Genomic DNA, 20,886 nt, shown 5'->3' on the forward strand with positions numbered 1-20,886 from the left:
CTGAACAAGAGAAGGGCATAGAGAGTCCAGCAGCTGTGCTTGCTGGCACTAGATATTTAAATATCTTCAATGTAGCCAGCAGCGTGCTTGGCACAAATGTTAGCCAATAATACTTAAACAAGCCAATAATACTTATTCTTGTTGTGAAGAAAATAGGCACACATTTATTTTAAAACCCTTTCCCTCTTTTTTTTCCTTCTTTTTTCTGTAAATTTGAGCAGATTGCCATAAAAAAATAAGGTCTATAATTCTCTAGTGATAGTTAGCATTAGCCTACATTCTTTCAGACAGAATTTCCAAGTACTTACAAACATTAATTAAACTGTGTGAGGTACATATTATCAAGTTGAGTTTCCTAAAAGACCAAGTGGGGCCATTGATGCTAAGTGACTTGCAACTTGCCCAGTTCTCTTTGGGAGAAAGACGCAAGAGCCAAACAGTGAAGCCAATAATCAGAGTTCCCAGATCTCTTCTGTGTTTTACCAAGTGGTATTGCATATTTGCCCACTTCATAATACAGCATTCTGTGTTTCTCAAAATGGTTAATATACTTCAGATTGTGTTGAATTTTTGATAGGGGATTCACCCATAAAAGAAGAAAAACAGCTTCTTCATGCATGAAAAGATTAGGCAACCAGTGAGTTTTCAAAGACATCCCGGGTTGTGGGTAGTCTGCTCAAGATAGTATCATCTATTTTAGATTTGTATCCAAATATTTAGATTTGGTTATGTAAGGATTTCATATGTTTTCTCTGAAAAAGCAATAATGGAAAAATATGATGTATACATGGGAATATCTCATTTTGAACATAGTAATGTTGATCTACGTAACTTTTGAAACATCTAAAAAATCTTTTTTTTAGTTAAGCTTTCATCTTTTTAAGGACAAACAATCTCATGTTGACCAATTAAATTATAGCACATGGTGGTTTTCAAATTTATGTATGCAAATCAGTATACTTACAGAAATGAACAGAGAAATAACATTTGGTTTCATACCAATATAGAAACCATTCAGTTTAATTTGTGCTCTTACTCATGAAATCAACAATTATTTCCTGAGTGGTCATAATAATTAGTCAACTTTAGTTTTCAGGAAAATTTCAGGTATACACTGTATTGCTACAGAATTAAATGCTTAGCAGGCTACATTGTCCATATCTTTATTTCTGTCTCTTTCAACATCAGTACATTATTATCAGTTAGTAGAAAAAGAGCCCACACCATAAGAGTGCTACTTTTCCAGTCCATAGACTGAGATCTAGAATATTTTCCATCATATCTCACAGTTCCTATCAGCCTCTTCAATCACTTCTTCCTATTAACAGGATTTCTAGTAGGAAGAATACAATTAGACATTGTACCTTGAAGTGTAAATAAATAACTTTTACAGTGTCGTCCATGTACTAGTTAGTCAGCAAATGCTACTTTCTGCCACTATGCATGCAGCAATCTCAAGACCAAGAGTAAAGGAGAGAAGATAAAAGTGACTTCTACTGCTGTGTAGTCTAAGGAACTTTAAAGCAAGAAATTACTGAACCAACAAAGGAATACCTGTCTCCCAGGACAGGATCTACTTTGGTCTCCCCACCGTACTCTGTCAGCACCAGGTGAAAGTGGACCTTGGTGCAAATGGAACCATGGATTTTTTTTGGCACATCTGCTGGGACCCTCAGTCAGTAACACTCCATGGTTGCCATAACAACTTTGTTTTGTTTTGTTTTTCATAGTTCTAACAGTTGAATTCAGGGCCTTGTGTGTGCTAGGCAAGCAGTCTATTATTGAACTTCACCCACAGCCCTAATTGTTTTGTTTTGTTTTATTCTAAGATTATATACACACAACAAATTTTCACACATGAAACAACTTCTCTGGATGTCATGAGGCAACCTCTGATCTTCTCCAACTTACTTGTTTTTAACCTTTATTTGTTTTTATGTGGTGCTGAGGATCTAACCCAGTGCCTCACAGGAGCTTGGCAAACACTGTACAACTGAGCTACAACCCCAGCCCTTATTTCATCCTTAAAGGTTAGAAAACTGAAGCCTAGAAACATTAGGTTGGGACAAATATTTTTTTAAAGTACTTAGCAAGAGTAAAATCATTATAAGTCCTTGTGAAAAAGGAAAAGAATAGTGAGTGCAACTAGCATAAATGACCATATTATAATTTTATCTAAAACAAATCTTTGAGTTATTTGGGTTTTGCTGACAGTCATTTTTGGTTGAATTTGTCATCCATCCATCTTGTCAGCAGAACTGGGTTTCATGTCCAGTGCCAAATCAGTTGATAGGCAGAGGTTGCTTTGAGTGCTAAATAGAGAAGGACCCAAATGATATAGCTGGACTCCACTAAATGTCTACCTATGTGGTTGGGATCCAATATGGAAAATGGTGCAGTGTGATATGCTGTTAAGAATTTGGTTTTGGCTCACTGGTAAAACACATGCATAGCATATGGTAAAGGCCCTGGGTTCAAGCCCCAGCACAAGAAAGGAAGAGGGGATGGGTGATTTGGTGGGAAATAGCTCTGTGTTTTTTCTGCTATTCACTAATTCTGTAACCTTGGGAAAATTATTTCTACTCATTAATGAAATGGGATTTAGTGGTATTACCTCAGTGGATTTGAAGAATTAAAGTCACTGTTTGCTTTTATTTAGACAATTTCAAGAGTCTTCTAATTGGTCTGTCTGCTCCTATACTTGTTCCTCTCTTGTTTATTCACAAGAGAGAAACCATAATAAGTAGATTATGCTACTTTTCAGATGTAGACAGTAAGTAATTCTAAAGTTAGTTGACTGTCCCTATGAAAGAAATTACTTTGACCTCCCCTAATAACATACACACAAAAAAACAAATTCAGATTTTAATGTGAAATGTAATACAGGAAAGCTTTTGAAAGAAAACATAGAAAAATAGATTTATAGTTTTGGAAGAGGAAGAGATTTCTTGAACAGTGCACATTTACCATATGGGAGAAAATGGACAAATTGGCCTACATTAAAATACAGAATATTTAACAAGCAGGAGTGTCCATACTCATATCTAATAAAATAGATTTCAAGCCAAAGCTAATCAAAAGGGATATAGAAGGACACTTCATACTGCTCAAGGGAACCATACACCAAGAAGACATAACAATCATAAATATATATGCCCCAAATAATGGTGCAGCTGTATTCATCAAGCAAACTCTTCTCAAGTTCAAGAGTCTAATAGACCAACATACAATAATCATGGGAGACTTCAACACACCTCTCTCACCACTGGACAGATCTTCCAAACAAAAGTTAAATAAGGAAACTATAGAACTCAATAACACAATTAACAACCTAGACTTAATTGACATATATAGACTATACCACCCAACATCAAGTAGCTACACTTTTTTCTCAGCAGCACATGGAACCTTCTCAAAAATAGACCATATACTATGTCACAGGGCAACTCTTAGACAATACAAAGGGGTAGAGATAATACCATGCATCTTATCTGATCATAATGGAATGAAACTGAAAATCAATGATAAAAGAAGAAAGGAAAAAGCAAACATCACCTGGAGAATGAACAATAGGTTGCTGAGTGATCAATGGGTTTTAGAAGACATCAAGGAGGAAATTAAAAAATTCCTAGAGTTAAATGAAAACACAGACACAACATATCGGAATCTATGGGACACATTGAAAGCAGTTCTAAGAGGAAAATTCATTGCTTGGAGTTCATTCCTCAAAAAAAGAAAAAACCAACAAATAAATGATCTCATACTTCATCTCAAAATCCTAGAAAAAGAAGAGCAAAACAACAGCAAAAGAAGTAGAAGGCAAGAAATAATTAAAATCAGAGCTGAAATTAATGAAATTGAAACAAAAGAAACAATTGAAAAAATTGACAAAACTAAAAGCTGGTTCTTTGAAAAAATAAATAAAATTGACAGACCCTTAGCCATGCTAACGAAGAGAAGAAGAGAGAGAACCCAAATTACTAGCATACGGGATGAAAAAGGCAATATCACAACAGACACTTCAGAAATACAGAAGATAATCAGAAATTACTTTGAATCCTTATACTCCAATAAAATAGAAGATAGTGAAGGCATAGATAAATTCCTTGAGTCCTATGATCTGCCCAGATTGAGCCAGGAGGATATAGACAACCTAAACAGACCAATAACAATAGAGGAGGGGCTGGGGATGTGGCTCAAGCGGTAGCGCGCTCGCCTGGCATGCGTGCGGCCCGGGTTCGATCCTCAGCACCACATACCAACAAAGATGTCCGCCGATAACTAAAAAATAAATAAAATAAATAAATAAAAAGATCTCAGACAGGTAAATGGTTGTTTTAAAAAAAAAAAAAAAAAAAAAAACAATAGAGGAAATAGAAGAAACCATCAAAAGACTACCAACTAAGAAAAGCCCAGGACCGGATGGGTATACAGCAGAGTTTTACAAAACCTTTAAAGAGGAACTAACACCAATACTTTTCAAGCTATTTCAGGAAATAGAAAAAGAGGGAGAACTTCCAAATTCATTCTACGACGCCAACATCACCCTGATTCCGAAACCAGACAAAGACACATCAAAGAAGGAAAACTACAGACCAATATCTCTAATGAACCTTGACGCAAAAATCCTCAATAAAATTCTGGCGAATCGGATTCAAATACATATCAAAAAAATTATACATCATGATCAAGTAGGATTCATCCCTGGGATGCAAGGCTGGTTTAATATACGGAAATCAATAAATGTTATTCACCACATCAATAGACTTAAAAATAAGAACCATATGATCATCTCAATAGATGCAGAAAAAGCATTCGACAAAGTACAGCATCCCTTTATGTTCAAAACGCTAGAAAAATTAGGGATAACAGGATCATACCTCAACATTGTAAAAGCAATCTATGATAAGCCACAGGCCAGCATCATTCTGAATGGAGAAAAATTGAAGGCATTCCCTCTAAGATCTGGTACAAGACAGGGATGCCCTCTCTCACCACTTCTGTTCAACATAGTCCTCGAAACACTGGCCAGAGCAATTAGACAGTCAAAAGAAATTAAAGGCATAAAAATAGGAAAAGAAGAACTTAAATTATCACTATTTGCAGATGATATGATTCTATACCTAGCAGACCCAAAAGGGTCTACAAAGAAGCTATTAGAGCTAATAAATGAATTCAGCAAAGTGGCAGGATATAAGATCAACACGCATAAATCAAAGGCGTTCCTGTATATGAGCGACAAATCCTCTGAAACGGAAATGAGGACAACTACTCCATTCACAATATCCCCCCAAAAAATAAAATACTTGGGAATCAACCTAACTAAAGAGGTGAAAGATTTATACAATGAAAATTACAGAACCCTAAAGAAAGACATAGAAGAAGACCTTAGAAGATGGAAAAACATACCCTGCTCATGGATAGGCAGAACTAACATCATCAAAATGGCGATATTACCAAAAGTTCTCTATAAGTTCAATGCAATGCCAATCAAAATCCCAACAGCATATCTTGTAGAAATAGATAAAAGAATCATGAAATTCATATGGAATAATAAAAGACCCAGAATAGCAAAAACAATACTAAGCAGGAAGTGTGAATCAGGCGGTATAGCGATACCAGACTTCAAGCTATACTACAGAGCAATAGTAACAAAAACAGCATGGTACTGGTACCAAAACAGGCGGGTGGACCAATGGTACAGAATAGAGGACACAGTAACCAATCCACAAAACTACAACTATCTTATTTTTGATAAAGGGGCTAAAAGCATGCAATGGAGGAAGGATAGCATCTTCAACAAATGGTGCTGGGAAAACTGGAAATCCATTTGCACCAAAATGAATCTGAATCCCTATCTCTCGCCGTGCACAAAAGTTAACTCAAAATGGATCAAGGAGCTTGATATTAAATCAGAGACACGGCATCTGATAGAAGAAAAAGTTGGTTATGATCTACACGCTGTGGGATCGGGCTCCAAATTCCTCAATAGGACACCCATAGCGCTAGAGTTAACAAATAGAATCAACAAATGGGACTTACTCAAACTAAAAAGTTTTTTCTCAGCAAAAGAAACAATAAGAGAGATAAATAGGGAGCCTACATCCTGGGAACAAATCTTTACTCCACACACTTCAGATAGAGCCCTAATAACCAGAATATACAAAGAACTCAAAAAATTAGACAATAAGATAACAAATAACCCAATCAATAAATGGGCCAAGGACCTGAACAGACACTTCTCAGAGGAGGACATACAATCAATCAACAAGTACATGAAAAAATGCTCACCATCGCTAGCAGTCAGAGAAATGCAAATCAAAACTACCCTAAGATACCATCTCACTCCAGTAAGACTGGCAGCCATTAGGAAGTCAAACAACAATAAGTGCTGGAGAGGATGCGGGGAAAAGGGCACTCTTGTTCATTGCTGGTGGGACTGCAAATTGGTGCAGCCAATTTGGAAAGCAGTATGGAGATTTCTCGGAAAGCTGGGAATGGAACCACCATTTGACCCAGCTATTCCCCTTCTCGGTCTATTCCCTAAAGCCCTAACAAGAGCATGCTACAGGGACACTGCTACATCGATGTTCATAGCAGCTCAATTCACGATAGCAAGACTGTGGAACCAGCCTAGATGCCCTTCAATAGATGAATGGATAAAAAAAATGTGGCATTTATACACTATGGAGTATTACTCTGCATTAAAAAATGACAAAATTATAGAATTTGGAGGGAAATGGATGGCATTAGAGCAGATTATGCTAAGTGAAGCTAGTCAATCTTTAAAAAACAAATACCAAATGACTCCTTTGATATAAGGGGTGTAAACGAGGACAGGGTAGGGACGAGGACAGGGTAGGGACGAAGAGCTTGAGAAGAATATTTACAGTAAACAGGGAGGAGAGGTGGGAGGGAAAGGGAGTGAGAAGGGAAATTGCATGGAAATGGAAGGCGATCCTCAGGGTTATACAAAATGTCATATAAGAGGTAAGGAGGGGTAAGTCAAGAGAATACAAATGGAAGACATGATTTACAGTAGAAGGGGTAGAGAGAGAAAAGGGGAGGGGAGGGGAGGGGAGGGGAGGGGAGGGGAGGGGGGATAGTAGACAATAGGACAGACAGCAGAATACATCAGACACTAGAAAGGCAATATGTCAATCAATGGAAGGGTAACTGATGTGATACAGCAATTTGTATACGGGGTAAAAGCGGGAGTTCATAATCCACTTGAATCAAACCGTGTAATATGATGTATTAAGAACTATGTAATGTTATGAACGACCAATAAAAAAAAATAAATAAAAAAAAAAATACAGAATATTTGATTATCAAGAGACCCCATTAAAAGAGTAAGGAGCAATCTACAAAAGATATTCACAAATCTAATAAAGGTCTCTACTATGATTTGAATATAATCTGTTTCCCTCAAAGTTCCATTGTGTTTGAAGGTTTGAGGTCCTGTGTCATTCATTGAGACGTGTCCTTGAAAAGGACTTTGGACCCCAGTCTCTCTCTGTCCTGTTACTTCCTGTTTCAGTGATATAAGCTCTTCCACATACATGCACTTAACTCTACCATGTTGTGATACAGCTGACATGGTAGGAGAACTCACCAAAACTGAGCAGATGGAGATGCCATGTGCTTAAAACTTTTCTCTTTATAAGTTAGCTGCCTTGAGTATTTCATTGTAGTAATGCAAACTGACTGATGCAGTCTTGTATACAAAGTGTATGTAAAACTCCTACAAATAAGTACACAACAGACAATTCATTAGAAAAACATGGGCAAAATATCTGAACAGCCATTTCAATGTAATATGTCAAAACACTCAACGAATTCACTGTGACTAGTAACTTGGCTGCTAAAAATATCTATTCAGTCTTCCACTCCATTAATAAAACATTCACACAAAAAAACAATACTTCCATATAGTTCCTTGCTAATAAGAGCAGCTTAAACATTACTTATTTTCTGCACAGATAGGGTTTTCTATGAGTTCTTACAATAAACTAAAATAATGCATTTATTTACTTTTATCCTTTGCTACTAGATCTCTTCCCTGGGACCAGGCACTATACTCCGATTCCTCCTTGGCATGACCACTCTGCAAGTCTTACAAAGTACAAAGACCACACTTTCTCAGATCATCTCTTCTCTAGGAAAAACATCCTAGAGTATTTTGTTACTGAGATGGTTTTCAAATCCCTCTCTATGCAACTCTTTATGTTCAAAGGAATACTGTTTTGGGTGACAGTTGGACTAGATAGCCTCAGAAGTCCCATTTTGAGTCATTATTCTTCTAACCCCCCACCCCTTATTTTTCTTAATGCCAGCTAAGCCATTTAATTGCTTTAAAAAAAAAAATCAGTGAACTGTTTTTCTATACAACGAAGAATAGGAATCCATGAATATTTGGTTCTCACCACACTAGGAACTCCCAGTACTTTATGGATTCTCCTTGTCTGGCAAAGGAAGAGTCCAGATGTGGCTTTACAGTTCTCAGGTATTACATCAAATTGTGCCAGTTAGTACATTTCCCTTTTATTCTTGAGCCTGGTTGTTCTTAAAACTGTAGAACAGCATGATCTGGGTCTAAATGAAAACCACATTGACAGTTCTAAAACTGTGTGTTGGGCAGAAGTACAGCTTATCTTCCAGACCTCCTTCATTGGAAAATCACTGACCTAAAATGTTATGTTGTTCTCACCTAGCCACCTACTCCAAAGATACTCCTGTGAAATGGTAGTTGGTTTCTTCTCTTAGTGTGAAATCAGAAGCTGCATATTCCTGCATTCAAGTGAGAATGGGACTTCCTTCTTGGTTTATTGGACCTCAGTGAATTGTAGTAGCCTCAGATAATTCCCTGTCTATTTCTCTGACACCCCCTCCCCCACTTCCACAGAACATTCTGGATCCAGAACTCAAGATGGTTGACCTTGCTACAGACAGCTGCTATGGTCTAAATTTGCACTTTAAGGAAGAGTGAAACTGATCAGCAAGGAGTGGATTGTAGAACCACTCTACTTTTATGGTATTTGTTTGGTACCAGGGATTGAACCCAAGGGCACTTAACTACGGAGCCACATCCCAGCCAATTTTTATATTTTATTTAGACAAAGCCTTGCTAAGTTCCTTAGAGCCTCACTAAGTTGTTGGGGCTCACTTCAAACTCATCATCCTCCTGCCTCATCCTCCCAGCCACTGGGATTACAGGTCTGCACCACTGCTCCTGGCCTTTTATGGGGTTTTTGAAAATTGTATGTACTGTTTTACTAAGAAGACCTAGATATCTAATGTATTAGTACTTGTAAAACTTGGTCTTTCAGTAGGCCATAACGTTTTCTATTAGCTAGTGTACATTGAGGGCAAAGGCTTTTGTGTCTTATTTGTCTCATAACCCCACCATCTAGTAGAGTGACTAGCCCATAAATGAAACTCAAATTATTCTATGCAGTCCATTGTCAATAGTTGTGATTAGATTAGGAAAGGGAGGAAATATGAGTTGTGCTTGTCTACTCCCTAGCTTCAATTTGACTGCTAATTGTGTCCTATGCCAAAAGAATGTAGACAGAATTATCCTATGAAGAGTTCTTTATAGGTTGATATTAATCTGTAAAATTCCATCATCCCAGATGTGAGACATGTATTAAAATTTAGATTGAGGGCTGGAGATATAGCTCAGTTGGTAGAGTGCTTACCTCGCATGTACAAGGCCCCAATTCCTAGCACTGTTTAAAAAAAAAAATAGCAACAAATGTACCACTCATGATTACTTTTGAAGTAAATATTGTGGTTTTATATTTCAATTTGTTTGAAAAATAGATGAATGACTAGAATACTTATATATTTTTCCATATATACATATAAACCACATGTTAAACATATAACCCATCAATTGCACTTTCCCTCCCATTTTAATACACCTGTGTCAATTTTGTTGAAGTAGTTGTAGAATTGAATACTTGACTTAATGAGTTAACATTAGTTTTTTTTTTTTTTTGAAACTTAGGTAAACAGTAGAAAGTTGCAGGTAAACAGTAGAAAGTTGCATCTTGAATTACATTATTGGTAGAGAAAAAGATGTCTTTTAAGTTTTTTTTGAGGTTTGAGGGTATTTGTTAGAGTGCATATATTATTGTCTCAATTTGTGCATATTACAGAAACACTAGAGAACATTTTTTTGAACTTAATAATTTATGAAACAGCAAATTACTTGTTTTAAATACAATACAAGTTAGTCAAATCATTTATCATTTCTTGAACAGTTACTTTGAGGTTAGAAAATAATGAATCTTGCTAATGTAAATCACATAAATCTAATTACCTTAAACTGTTTTTTTTGATAAGATACATATTTAGCTGGGCATTGAGGCATATGTGTGTAATCCTAGTGGCTCTGGAGGCTGAAGTAGGAGGATAGCTAGTTCAAAGCCAGCCTCAGCAAAAGTGAGGTGCTAAGCAACTCCGTGAATCCCTGTCTCTAAAATACAAAATAGGGCTGAGGATGTGGCTCATGGGTTGAGTGCCCCTGAGATCAATCTCCCTGGTACTCCCCCTCCAAAAAAGGACACATTTATATGCATGTATCTGCTGGCTTGGTACACATATAAATATATACATGTAATCATCTAATTATATATTGCTATTTTACTACAGTTGGGATTCTTCTTGTTTGTTTGTTTGTTTCTTTCTTTCTTTCTTTCTCTTTTTTTTTGGGGGGGGAGGGCTACCTGGGATTGAATTCAGGGGCACTCAACCATTAAGCCATATTCCCAGCCTTGTTTTGTATTTTATTTAGAGACAGGGTCTTACTGAGTTCCTTAGCACCTTGCTTTTTGCTGGGGCTGGCTTTGAACTCATGATCCCCCAGCCTCAGCCTCTCAGGCTGCTAGGATTACAGGAGTGTGCCACCATGCCTGGCTCACTACAGTTGGGATTCTTAAACTTGGGGTTCAGGGCTTTAACAATTATGCTTTGAAATTATTATTAATAGGCCTGCTACTGTATCATATTATTAAATATGTTAAGTTACCATTCAGCAAATGTGGGTTTTTAGCCCAGGAACAGACGAATTCTTCGATGAGTTCTACTAGACCTTCAAAGAAGAACTAATGCCAATCCTCCTCAAATTATTCCATGAAATAGAAAAGGAGGGAACCCTTCCAAACTCATTTTATGAAGCTAGTATCATTCTGATACCAAAACCAAACAAAGACGCATCAAGGAAAGAAGACATCAGACCAGTATCCCTGATAAATATAGATGCAGAAATTCTTAATAAAATACCAGCAAATCACATACAAAAACATATTAAAGAGATAGTGCATCATGATTAAGTGGGGCTCATTCCCAGGATGCAGGGTTGATTCAATATACAGAAATCAATAAAAGTAATTCACCACATCAATAGACTTGAAGACAAGAATCACATGATTATCTCAATAGATGTAGAAAAAATACAGAACCCCTTCATGTTCAAAACACTAGAAAACTAGGGGTGGTAGGAACATACCTCAACATTTAAAAAGCTATATGCCTTAAACCCAAGGCCAACATCATTCTAAATGGAGAAAAACTGAGAGCATTCCCTTCAAAAACTGGAACAAGACATGGATGCCCTCTTTCACCACTTCTACTCAACATAGTCATTGAAATTTCAGCCTGAGCAAGTAGGCAAAAGAAAGAAATTAAAGGGATACAAATAGGAAAAGAAGAGCTTACAACGACATGATTCTATATTTAGAAGACCCAAAAAACTCCACCAGAAGACTTCTGTAACTCATAAACAAATTCTGCAAAGTAGCAGGATATGAAATTAATGCCCATAAATCCATTGTTCCTGTACACCAGTGATGATTTACCTGAAAGAGAAATTGGGAAAACTACCCCATTCACAACAGACTTAAAAAAAAATAAAATACTTGGGAATCAATCTAAAAAAAAGAGGTGAAAGACCTCTATAATGAAAGCTACAGAACACTAAAGAAAGAAATTGAAGAAGGGTTTAGAAAATAGAGAGACTTCCCATGTTCTTGTTTAGGCATAATTAATGTTGTCAAAATGACCAAACTTCCAAAAGTGCTGTGTAATGCAATTCCTGTAACATTCTTCATAGAAATAAAAAAAGCAGCCATGAAATTCATTTGGAAAAATAAGAGGCCCAGAATAGCCAAAGCAATCCTTAGCAAGAAAAGCGAAGCATCACAATACCAAACCTCAAATTATATTACAGAGTAGTAACAAAAACAGCATAGTATTGCCACCAAAACAGACAAGAGGACCAAAGGAACAGAAGACACAGAGACAAACCCACATAAATACAGTTATCTTACACTAAAATGGAATAGTATCAAATGAAAAAGCTTCACAGCAAAGGAGACAATCAAAAGCATAATGAGAGAGCCTACAGAATGGGAGAAAATTTTTGTCACCTATAGCTCAGATATAGTGTTAATCTCCAGGATATATATATAGAACTCATAAAACAGGCTGGGGTTGTAGAGCACTTACATAGTATGTATGAGGCATTGGGTTCAATTCTGAACATTGCATAAATATAAATAAAATAAAGGTCCATCAAGAACTTAAAAAGAGGACTGGGGATGTGGCTCAAGTGGTAGCGCACTCGCCTGGCATACGTGCGGCCCAGGTTCCATCCTCGGCACCACATACAAACAAAGATGTTATGTCCGCCGAAAACTGAAAAATAAATATTTTTAAAAAGTTCTCTCTCTCTTTAAAAAAAAAAAAGAACTTAAAAAGAACTCGTAAAACCTAACACCAACAAAAAACAAATAACCCAATCAATAAATGGACAAAGGAGCTGAATAGGTACTTCATAGAAAAAAAAATGGTAAATGAACATGAAGAAATGTTTAAAGCAATTACAAAAATACAAATTAAAACTGCACTGAGATTTCATTGAGTTCCTGTCAGAATCGCTATTATCAAGAATACAAGTAATGGGGTTGGGGTTGCAGCTCAGTGGTAGAGCGCTTGCCTTGCATGTGTGAAGCACTGGGTTTCATCCTCAGAACCACATAAAAATAAATAAACAAAATAAAGCTATTGTGTCCATCTACAACTAAAAAAATATATATATTAAAAAATGAATACAAGTAATGATAAATGTTGGCAAGAATGTGGAGAAAGGTATACGTTGCTGGTGGGACTACAAATTGGTGCAACCTCTATGGAAAGCAGTATGGAGATTCCTCAGAAAACCTGGAATGGAACCATCATTTAACCCAGTTATCCCACTTCTCAGTATATACCCAAAGGAATTAAATTCAGCAGACTACAGAGACACAGCCACATTGATGTTTATAGCAGTTCAATTCACAATAGCCAAGCTGTGATACCAACCTAGGTGTCCTTCAACAGATTAATGGATAAAGAAAATGTGGTATATGTACACAATGGAATCTTACTCAGCCATAAAGATGAATGAAATTATGATATTTGCCAGTAGATGAGTGGAACTGTAGACTGTCATGCTAAGTGAAATAAGCCAATCCACAATAACTAAAGATTGAGTGTTCTCTCCAATATATGGATTATTATGATTTGGATGTGAGGTGTCTCCCAAAAGCTCACATGTGAGACAATGCAAGAAGATTCAGAGGAGAAATGATTGTGTTGTGAGAGTCTTACCATCAGGGATCAATTTACTGATTATGTTATTAATTGAGTGGTAACTAGAGGCAGGTGGGGTGTGGCTGGAGGAAGTGATTAATTGGGAGTGTGGCTATGGGGTATACATTTTGTATCCTGAGAGTGGATTCTCTTTCTCTGCCTTCTGATCAGTTTGAGCTGTTTCCCTCTGCCAAACCCTTCAGCCATGTTGTTCCTATCTCACCTGGAGCCCTGAGGAATAGAGCTAGCTGTCAATGGATTGAGACCTCTGAAACCGTGAGCCCTTGAATAAACTCTTCTTCCTCTAAGCTTGTGCTGGACTGGTCATTTAGTCACAGTAGTGAAAAAGCTAACTTAAAACATGGATGCTAATACAAAATAAGGGAGGCAGATAGAAGTTTAATGGTTTAGACAAAGAGGAATGAAGGGAAGGGAAGGGTGATAGGAATAGGAAAGACAGTAGAATGAATCGGACATAACTTTCCTGTTTGAATATGAACACACAACCAGCGAAACTCCACATCATGTACAACCACAAGAATGGGATTCTAATTAGAGTAAGTTATACTCCATGTATATATAATATGTCAGAATACAGTCTACTATCATGTATATCTAAAAAGAAGAAATAAAAATAAACAGCGGATTTGAGCAAAAAAAAAGTGTTTTTTTAACATTTGGATGATTACATATTAGCCTACTTTATAACACCTTGTATATTTTATTTTGTGTGTTTAAAAAAAAAAGCACCTCTACGTTTTTTAAAAGAAATCTCCTTACTGGTAGATTTGAGTGAAAATATAATACATCCAAATTAATGTTGTCAAAAGAGCCATACTGCCAAAAGCAGTATACAGATTCAGTGCAATCCCTATCAAAATACCAATGATATTTTTCACAGAATTAGAAAAAAAATGCTTAATTCATTCAGAACAAAAAAAGACCCAGAATAGCTAAAGCAATACTGAGCAAGAAAAGTTATACAGGAGGTATCATAATACCTGATCTGAAATTATACTATAAACTGTAGTAACAAACATATCAAAATAGACATGAAGACCAATGAAATAAAATAGAAGAAACAGAGACAAACCCACATATTTACAGCCATCTAATACTTGGAAAAAGTTGCCAAAAATAAATTTTGGAGCAAAAAAACAGCCTATTAAACAAATGATGCTGAGAAAATTGGATGGTTGTATGTAGAAAAATGAGACTAGACCCCTCTGTTGCACCCTGCACAGAAGTCAAATTGAAATGGATCAAAGATTTCAGAATTAGACCTTAAAAAAAACCTTGCAACCACTAGAAGAAAATGTAGGGTCATCACTGTCCACACAAACTTACTGAACAAAACCCCAAAGCTCAAGAAATAAAACCAAGAATCAGTAAATGGGGATGCCATCAAATTAAAAGCCTCTGCACAGCAAAGGAAAGAATTAAGAGCATGTATATGTGGAAGCACATGTAAAGGAAAGTAGGAGGGAAGGATAGTATATCAAAAAGGTGTAGGAAACAGTAGTAGTGTAGAAGAAAATAAGAGTGGAGGGATGGGAAAGATGTGGCACCGGGGAATGAATTCTTAAAAAAACATGTTATAGGGTCTGGGGATATAGCTCAGTTGGTAGAATGCTTGCTTTTCATGCACAAGGCCCTGGGTTCAATCCCCAGCAGCACCAAAAAAGGAAGAAAAAAAAAAAACATGTTATATACATATATAGCCCACAAGATGGGAGAAATTCTCTTCCAGCTACTCCTCTGATAAGAGTTAACATTCAGAATATATAAACAACTCAAAAAACTTAACACCAAAAAAAAACAAATAAGCCAATCAATAAGTAGACAAAAGAACTAAACAGAAACTTTTCTGAAGAAACACAAAAGGCCAATAAATATATGAGAAAATATTCAACATCTAGCAATTAATTGGGAAATTACAAATCAAAACTACACTAAGATTTTATCTCATTGTAGTCAGAATGGCAATAATTAAGAGAACAAACAGTAATAAATGCTATTGAGGATGTGGAGGAAAAGGAACACTTGTATGTTGTTGGTGGTACTGTAGGCTAGTACAACTACTCTGGAAAGCAATGTGGAGATTCCTCAAAAACTAGGGATGGAACCACCATATAACCCAGATATCCCCCTCCTTGATATTTTACTAAAATAACTAATATCAGCATATTGTGGCAATACAACCTCCTCATTGTGTGTAGCAGCACAATTTACAATAGCTCAATTATGGAGTCAACCCATATGCAAGTCAATAGATGAATGGATTAAGAAATTATGGTACATATACAACTAAAATATATATATTAAAATAAAATACAAGTAACGATAAATGTTGGCAAGGATGTGGAGAAAGGTATACATTGTTGGTGGTACTGCAAATTGGTGCACTTTCTATGGAAAGCAGTAGGGAGATTCCTCAGAAAACCTGGAACGGAACCACCATTTGCCCCATTTATCCCATTCCTCGGTTTATACCCAAAAGAATTAAATTCAGCAGACTACAGACACAGCCACATCAATGTTTATAGCAGTTCCATTCACAATAGCTAAGCTGTGGTACCAACCTAGATGCCCTTCAACTGATGAATGGATTAAGAAATGGTACATATACATAATGGAATTCTACTCAGCCATAAAGAATGCAGTTATGGCCTTTGCTGGTAAATGGATAGAAATGGAGAATATCATGCTCAGAATAAGCCAGACTCAGAAACTCAAAGATTGAATGTTTTCTCTCATAGATAGAAACTAGAATAAAATAAAGGGAGAGAAGGATAGGGTAACATAAAGGTATAGGGAAGATCACTAGTGAAGAAAGAGGTACAGAGGCAGACAGAAGGGATGGGAAAGGGGAGACCATGTGGAATTAATTGTTAAAGAACCATATTAAGTGCATATATAAATATATCACAGGGAATTTTACCTATATGTATACATAGAAAGAACTAGTCAATACAAATAGATGAGCTAAAAAATTTTCTCGCAGAGTAGAGAAAGTAGAACCACGTAGGAAAGGGGAGGACAGGAGAGACAAGGGAGGATCGTGAACTGCCTTGGTGTTCTCTCTGTATATCTAAATTTCTATCTTATTTTAGTGGTTTGTGAGGACAGGTTATTTTAGAGAAAACTAGTTTTCAAAACCACAAAACATCACCTTGACTCTTACAAGCGGTCTTGTTCATAAAACATATATCCTAAAGGATTATTTTTTGTTTGTTTCCTATATATATACTACAAATTAAAGTTCTCTTTGTATGACATAATAACTTTATGAGGAAACTGTGAAGTAAACACCCTATATTTACTATAATTTTTGTAAATCTACATATTTATGTGTTGGCATTACCTGAAATATTTGCATCATCCTAATATTCAAGAGGCCTTTCTCAAAACACATGCTGTAATATTCTTAACAGGCTCAGAAATTATATCTTTGTTAAAGTATTTTTGTAATGATTAGATTTATAATTGCAGGATTATTCTGCATATCTAAGGGATTAATAGATATCATATTTAATGTAGGACTTCTAAATAGGCTAATATTGGTCCATATACCTCAAAGATTTATTTTATTTTATTTATTCTAATTTGTTATATATGACAGCAGAATGCAATTCAATTCATATTACACAAATAGAGCACAGTTTTTCATGTCTCTGGTTGTACACAAAGTAGAGTCACACCATTCGTGTTTTCATACATGTACTTAGGATAATGATATTTGACTCATTCCACTGGCTTTCCTACCCACAAGCCCCCTTTCTTTTCCTCCCTCCCCTTTGTCTTATTTAAAGTTCATCTGTTCCTCCCACACTGCCCCCTGCATCCCCATTATGATTCAGCATCTTTATATCAGAGAAAACATTTGGCATTTGGTTTTTTTGGGATTAGCTTACACTTCATTTAGCATGATATTCTCCAACACTATCCATTTACCTGCAAATGCCATGATTTTATTCTCTTTTAATGCTGAGTAATATTCCGTTGTGTATATATACCACATTTTCTTTATCCATTCATCTACTGAAGGGTACCTAGGTTGGTTCCACAATTTAGGTATTGTGAATTGTGCTGTTATAAATGTTGATCTGGCTACATCACTGTAGTATGCTGTTTTTAAGTCCTTTGGGTATAAACCAAGGAGTGAGATAGCTGGTTTAAATGGTGGTTCGATTCCCAGTTTTCCAAGGAATCTCCGTACTGCTTTTTATATTGGCTGCACCAGTTTGCAGTCCCACCAGCAGTATATGAGACCTCAAAGATTGTTTATTATGCAACGTTTCAAAGAACAATTTTAAGTATCCTGTCCTTGTGTAGTGTTTTTAAATTAACAAACAATATTTTTATACAATCAGAAGCTAATAATTCAATGTGTAGTAGAAAATTTTGGTGAAGTTCAATAACTTTAAATATTTTAGGCAACTTCTTGGCAGAATTAATTACATGACAATTGTTTTTACTTTGGAATGGAGAAAAAAGTCAACTTGTCATTACTTATTTTTGCCTCCATTTTTGGTATCATCATCTAGTTTTGACCTCTTTGCAGAAATCTTTTTTTAAAGCGATATGTCTATTTGTAAGGAAATAGAAAATTTAAATCTATTTAAAATCTATTTAATCTATTAAAACTAAATCATGTTTGTAAATGTACTTTCCTGAACATACGTCAACTCTAATGTGTTATAAACAAATGAGTAGGGACACTGCAGTCAATTGTCAACACTGTTTCTATTCCTTCTTTTTTTGGGGGGGGGTGTATTTGTCCTTTTTAGTTATACATGACAATAGAGTATACTTAGATATTTATACAAACATGGAGTGTATCTTAGTCTAATTAGGATCTCAGTCTGGTTGTACATGATGGAGACTCACTGTAGTGTATTCATATACATACATAGGAAAGTTATGTCAGATTCATTCCACTGTTTTTCGTATTCCTTCCCTTCATTCCCCTTTGTCTAATCTACTGAACTTCTATTCCTACCCTCCACCCTTTGTTGGGTGCTAGCATCCACATATCAGAGAGAACATTTAGTGTTTGTTTTATTGATGTAGTGCTGGGTTTGTGACTCAGTCAGCGCTTGCCTGGCATGTGTGAGGCACTGGGTTTGATTCCCAGCATCACATATAAATAAATAAAATAAAATAAAGGTTCATCAACAACTATATATATTTAGGGGAAAAAAAAGTTGATGTGGCTGTGTCTCTGTAGTATGCTGATCTTGAGTCCTTTGGGTATAAACTGAGGAATGGGATAACTGGGTCCAGTGGTACTTCCACTCCAGTTTCTTTGAGGAATCTCCATACTGCTTTACAGAGTGGTTGCACCAATTTGCAGTCCCACCAGCAATATATGAGTATACCTTTCCTAACATCTTTTATTCTTGATTATTGCCATTCTGACTGGAATAAGACGAAATCTCAGTGTAGTTTTAATTTGCATTTCTGTAGTTGCTAGAAATGTTGAACATTTTCTTAATACTTGGCCATCTGATGTTTGAACTGTGAATATTGTCCCAACATGAACTCTTTTACATTGCTGCAACAAATAGAAATTGACACAGTGACTTCAGAGAATAGTAATGAAATACCTGTAAAGCTGAAAATGTGCATCCTTTAATCTGCAGTTTCTAGTTCTCTGGGTCTGTCCTGGAAAAGCTCTCATATATAAGACATGTGCAAGGATATTTGTTTCAACATTGTTCATGATAACAAAAAAAGTAAATTGTCTCTTAGTAGGGGAATGATATTTATTTGTATAATGAGACATTTTATAGCAGTAAAAATGAATTATTTTCTTTGATCGACATATATCTCAAAATCATAATCACATGTAAGTTTTAAAAGGGTTGATATTATGTAATCCCTCTGTTTAAGCATATTAAACTCACAAACAGTAATGCATATCATTTAAGTGTGTGAATATTTATTTCAAAGTGCAAAGTATACATGAAGATCATACTAACTTTATGACAATGACTACCTTGGGGTGTAGATTAAGTTGTATATGTACCATTTTAATTTCTTAGAGAGGAGAATGTTTCCATTTGAAGCAAATATGGGAAAATATCATTTTCAGTGGTGCCTATTTAGATGTCTATTCTTTTGAGTATATTTTCAGTATTGTACATTGAAAATAAAGTATTTACATTCTATTTTATGCCAAGTAATAATCTAACTGAAACAAAATGATTTTTACTTATTGTATTTTATTCTCATGTTTCTAATTTGGTCTTTCTACTTTCAGACCCTTAAATATACCTACCATAGATAGTCTAGAAGTCGAATTAATTGTCAATAAGTGAAGATTATTTATATAAAGTTATTTTCTTCATTTTATAGGGAAAACATCAGAGAGAGGCTCATTTTCCCTGTACAGCAGAGACACCGGATTACCAGGCTGTCAAGTAAGTTTAGTGAATTAAAAAAAAAAAAAAAAATGAGATAAGTTTTACACACCTAAGCAAAGGCTTTCTTAATAACAGAGAAGTTAGGAATTTATCTACATTATTTCACCATTATTTCTTCATTTAAATTTTTACTACATGTGGTAGTGTTTTAGCAGTTAAATATATATTTTTTTTATTCTTGCTCCCTCCCTTCCCCAATTCCAACAGACTGGCTTTATCATCAACAGTTTTCATAATCCACTTCCATTTTCACTACAAACAAAATAGCCAAAGTTCTACCCATTTCTAAAATGCTTATCAAAGCTAGGCACGGTGGTGTGTACCTGTAATCCCAGTGACGCAGGAGCCCGAGGCAGGAGGAGGATCATTAGTTTGAGGCCAGCCTTGGTGACTTAGATAGACCCTGTCTCAATAATAAAAATTTTAAAAGAGTAGGGGTCAAGGGATATACTCAGTGGTAAAGCACTCTGAGGTTCAATCCCCACTACTAGTAAGTAAAATAAAATGTCTATTATTTCTGAAGGTGGTTTTTAATAATTCCCCATAGAAAAACAAAATTGCCAGTATGTAATATGAAGCATATATGATTAATCTCAATAGCTTGAATATCTATAATGTCAAACACACAGTTAACATTAGAAGTATTTTCATTTCTGTGCTGTATGTCACCAATTTTTTAGGCTTCCGTCTTTGACTTAGAAACTTTGTTTTAGCTTCTCTACATTCATCACATGCTGCATTTCTGCTAATGGCCATTTTCTCTGTTTTTTCCCCCTATCTTTTCACTGAGAATCCTGCACTTTAAATTCACCTTCAGATT

General features: G+C 35.7%; 1 protein-coding gene across 5 annotated transcripts in view; it reads left to right on the forward strand.

Annotated features, from left to right (window-relative positions):
* Positions 1–20,886, forward strand: part of Tcf12 (transcription factor 12) — a 356,155-nt gene that overhangs the window by 218,183 nt on the left and 117,086 nt on the right. For all 5 annotated transcript variants that reach the window (XM_026384772.2, XM_026384774.2, XM_026384775.2 and 2 more), the window contains one exon: positions 19,999–20,063. In XM_026384772.2, the coding sequence (XP_026240557.2) occupies positions 19,999–20,063 (65 nt within the window). The remainder of the gene's footprint in view (positions 1–19,998; positions 20,064–20,886) is intronic.

The sequence above is a fragment of the Urocitellus parryii genome, chromosome 6 (genome assembly GCF_045843805.1).
Source record: "Urocitellus parryii isolate mUroPar1 chromosome 6, mUroPar1.hap1, whole genome shotgun sequence".
Taxonomy (NCBI): Eukaryota; Metazoa; Chordata; class Mammalia; order Rodentia; family Sciuridae; genus Urocitellus; species Urocitellus parryii.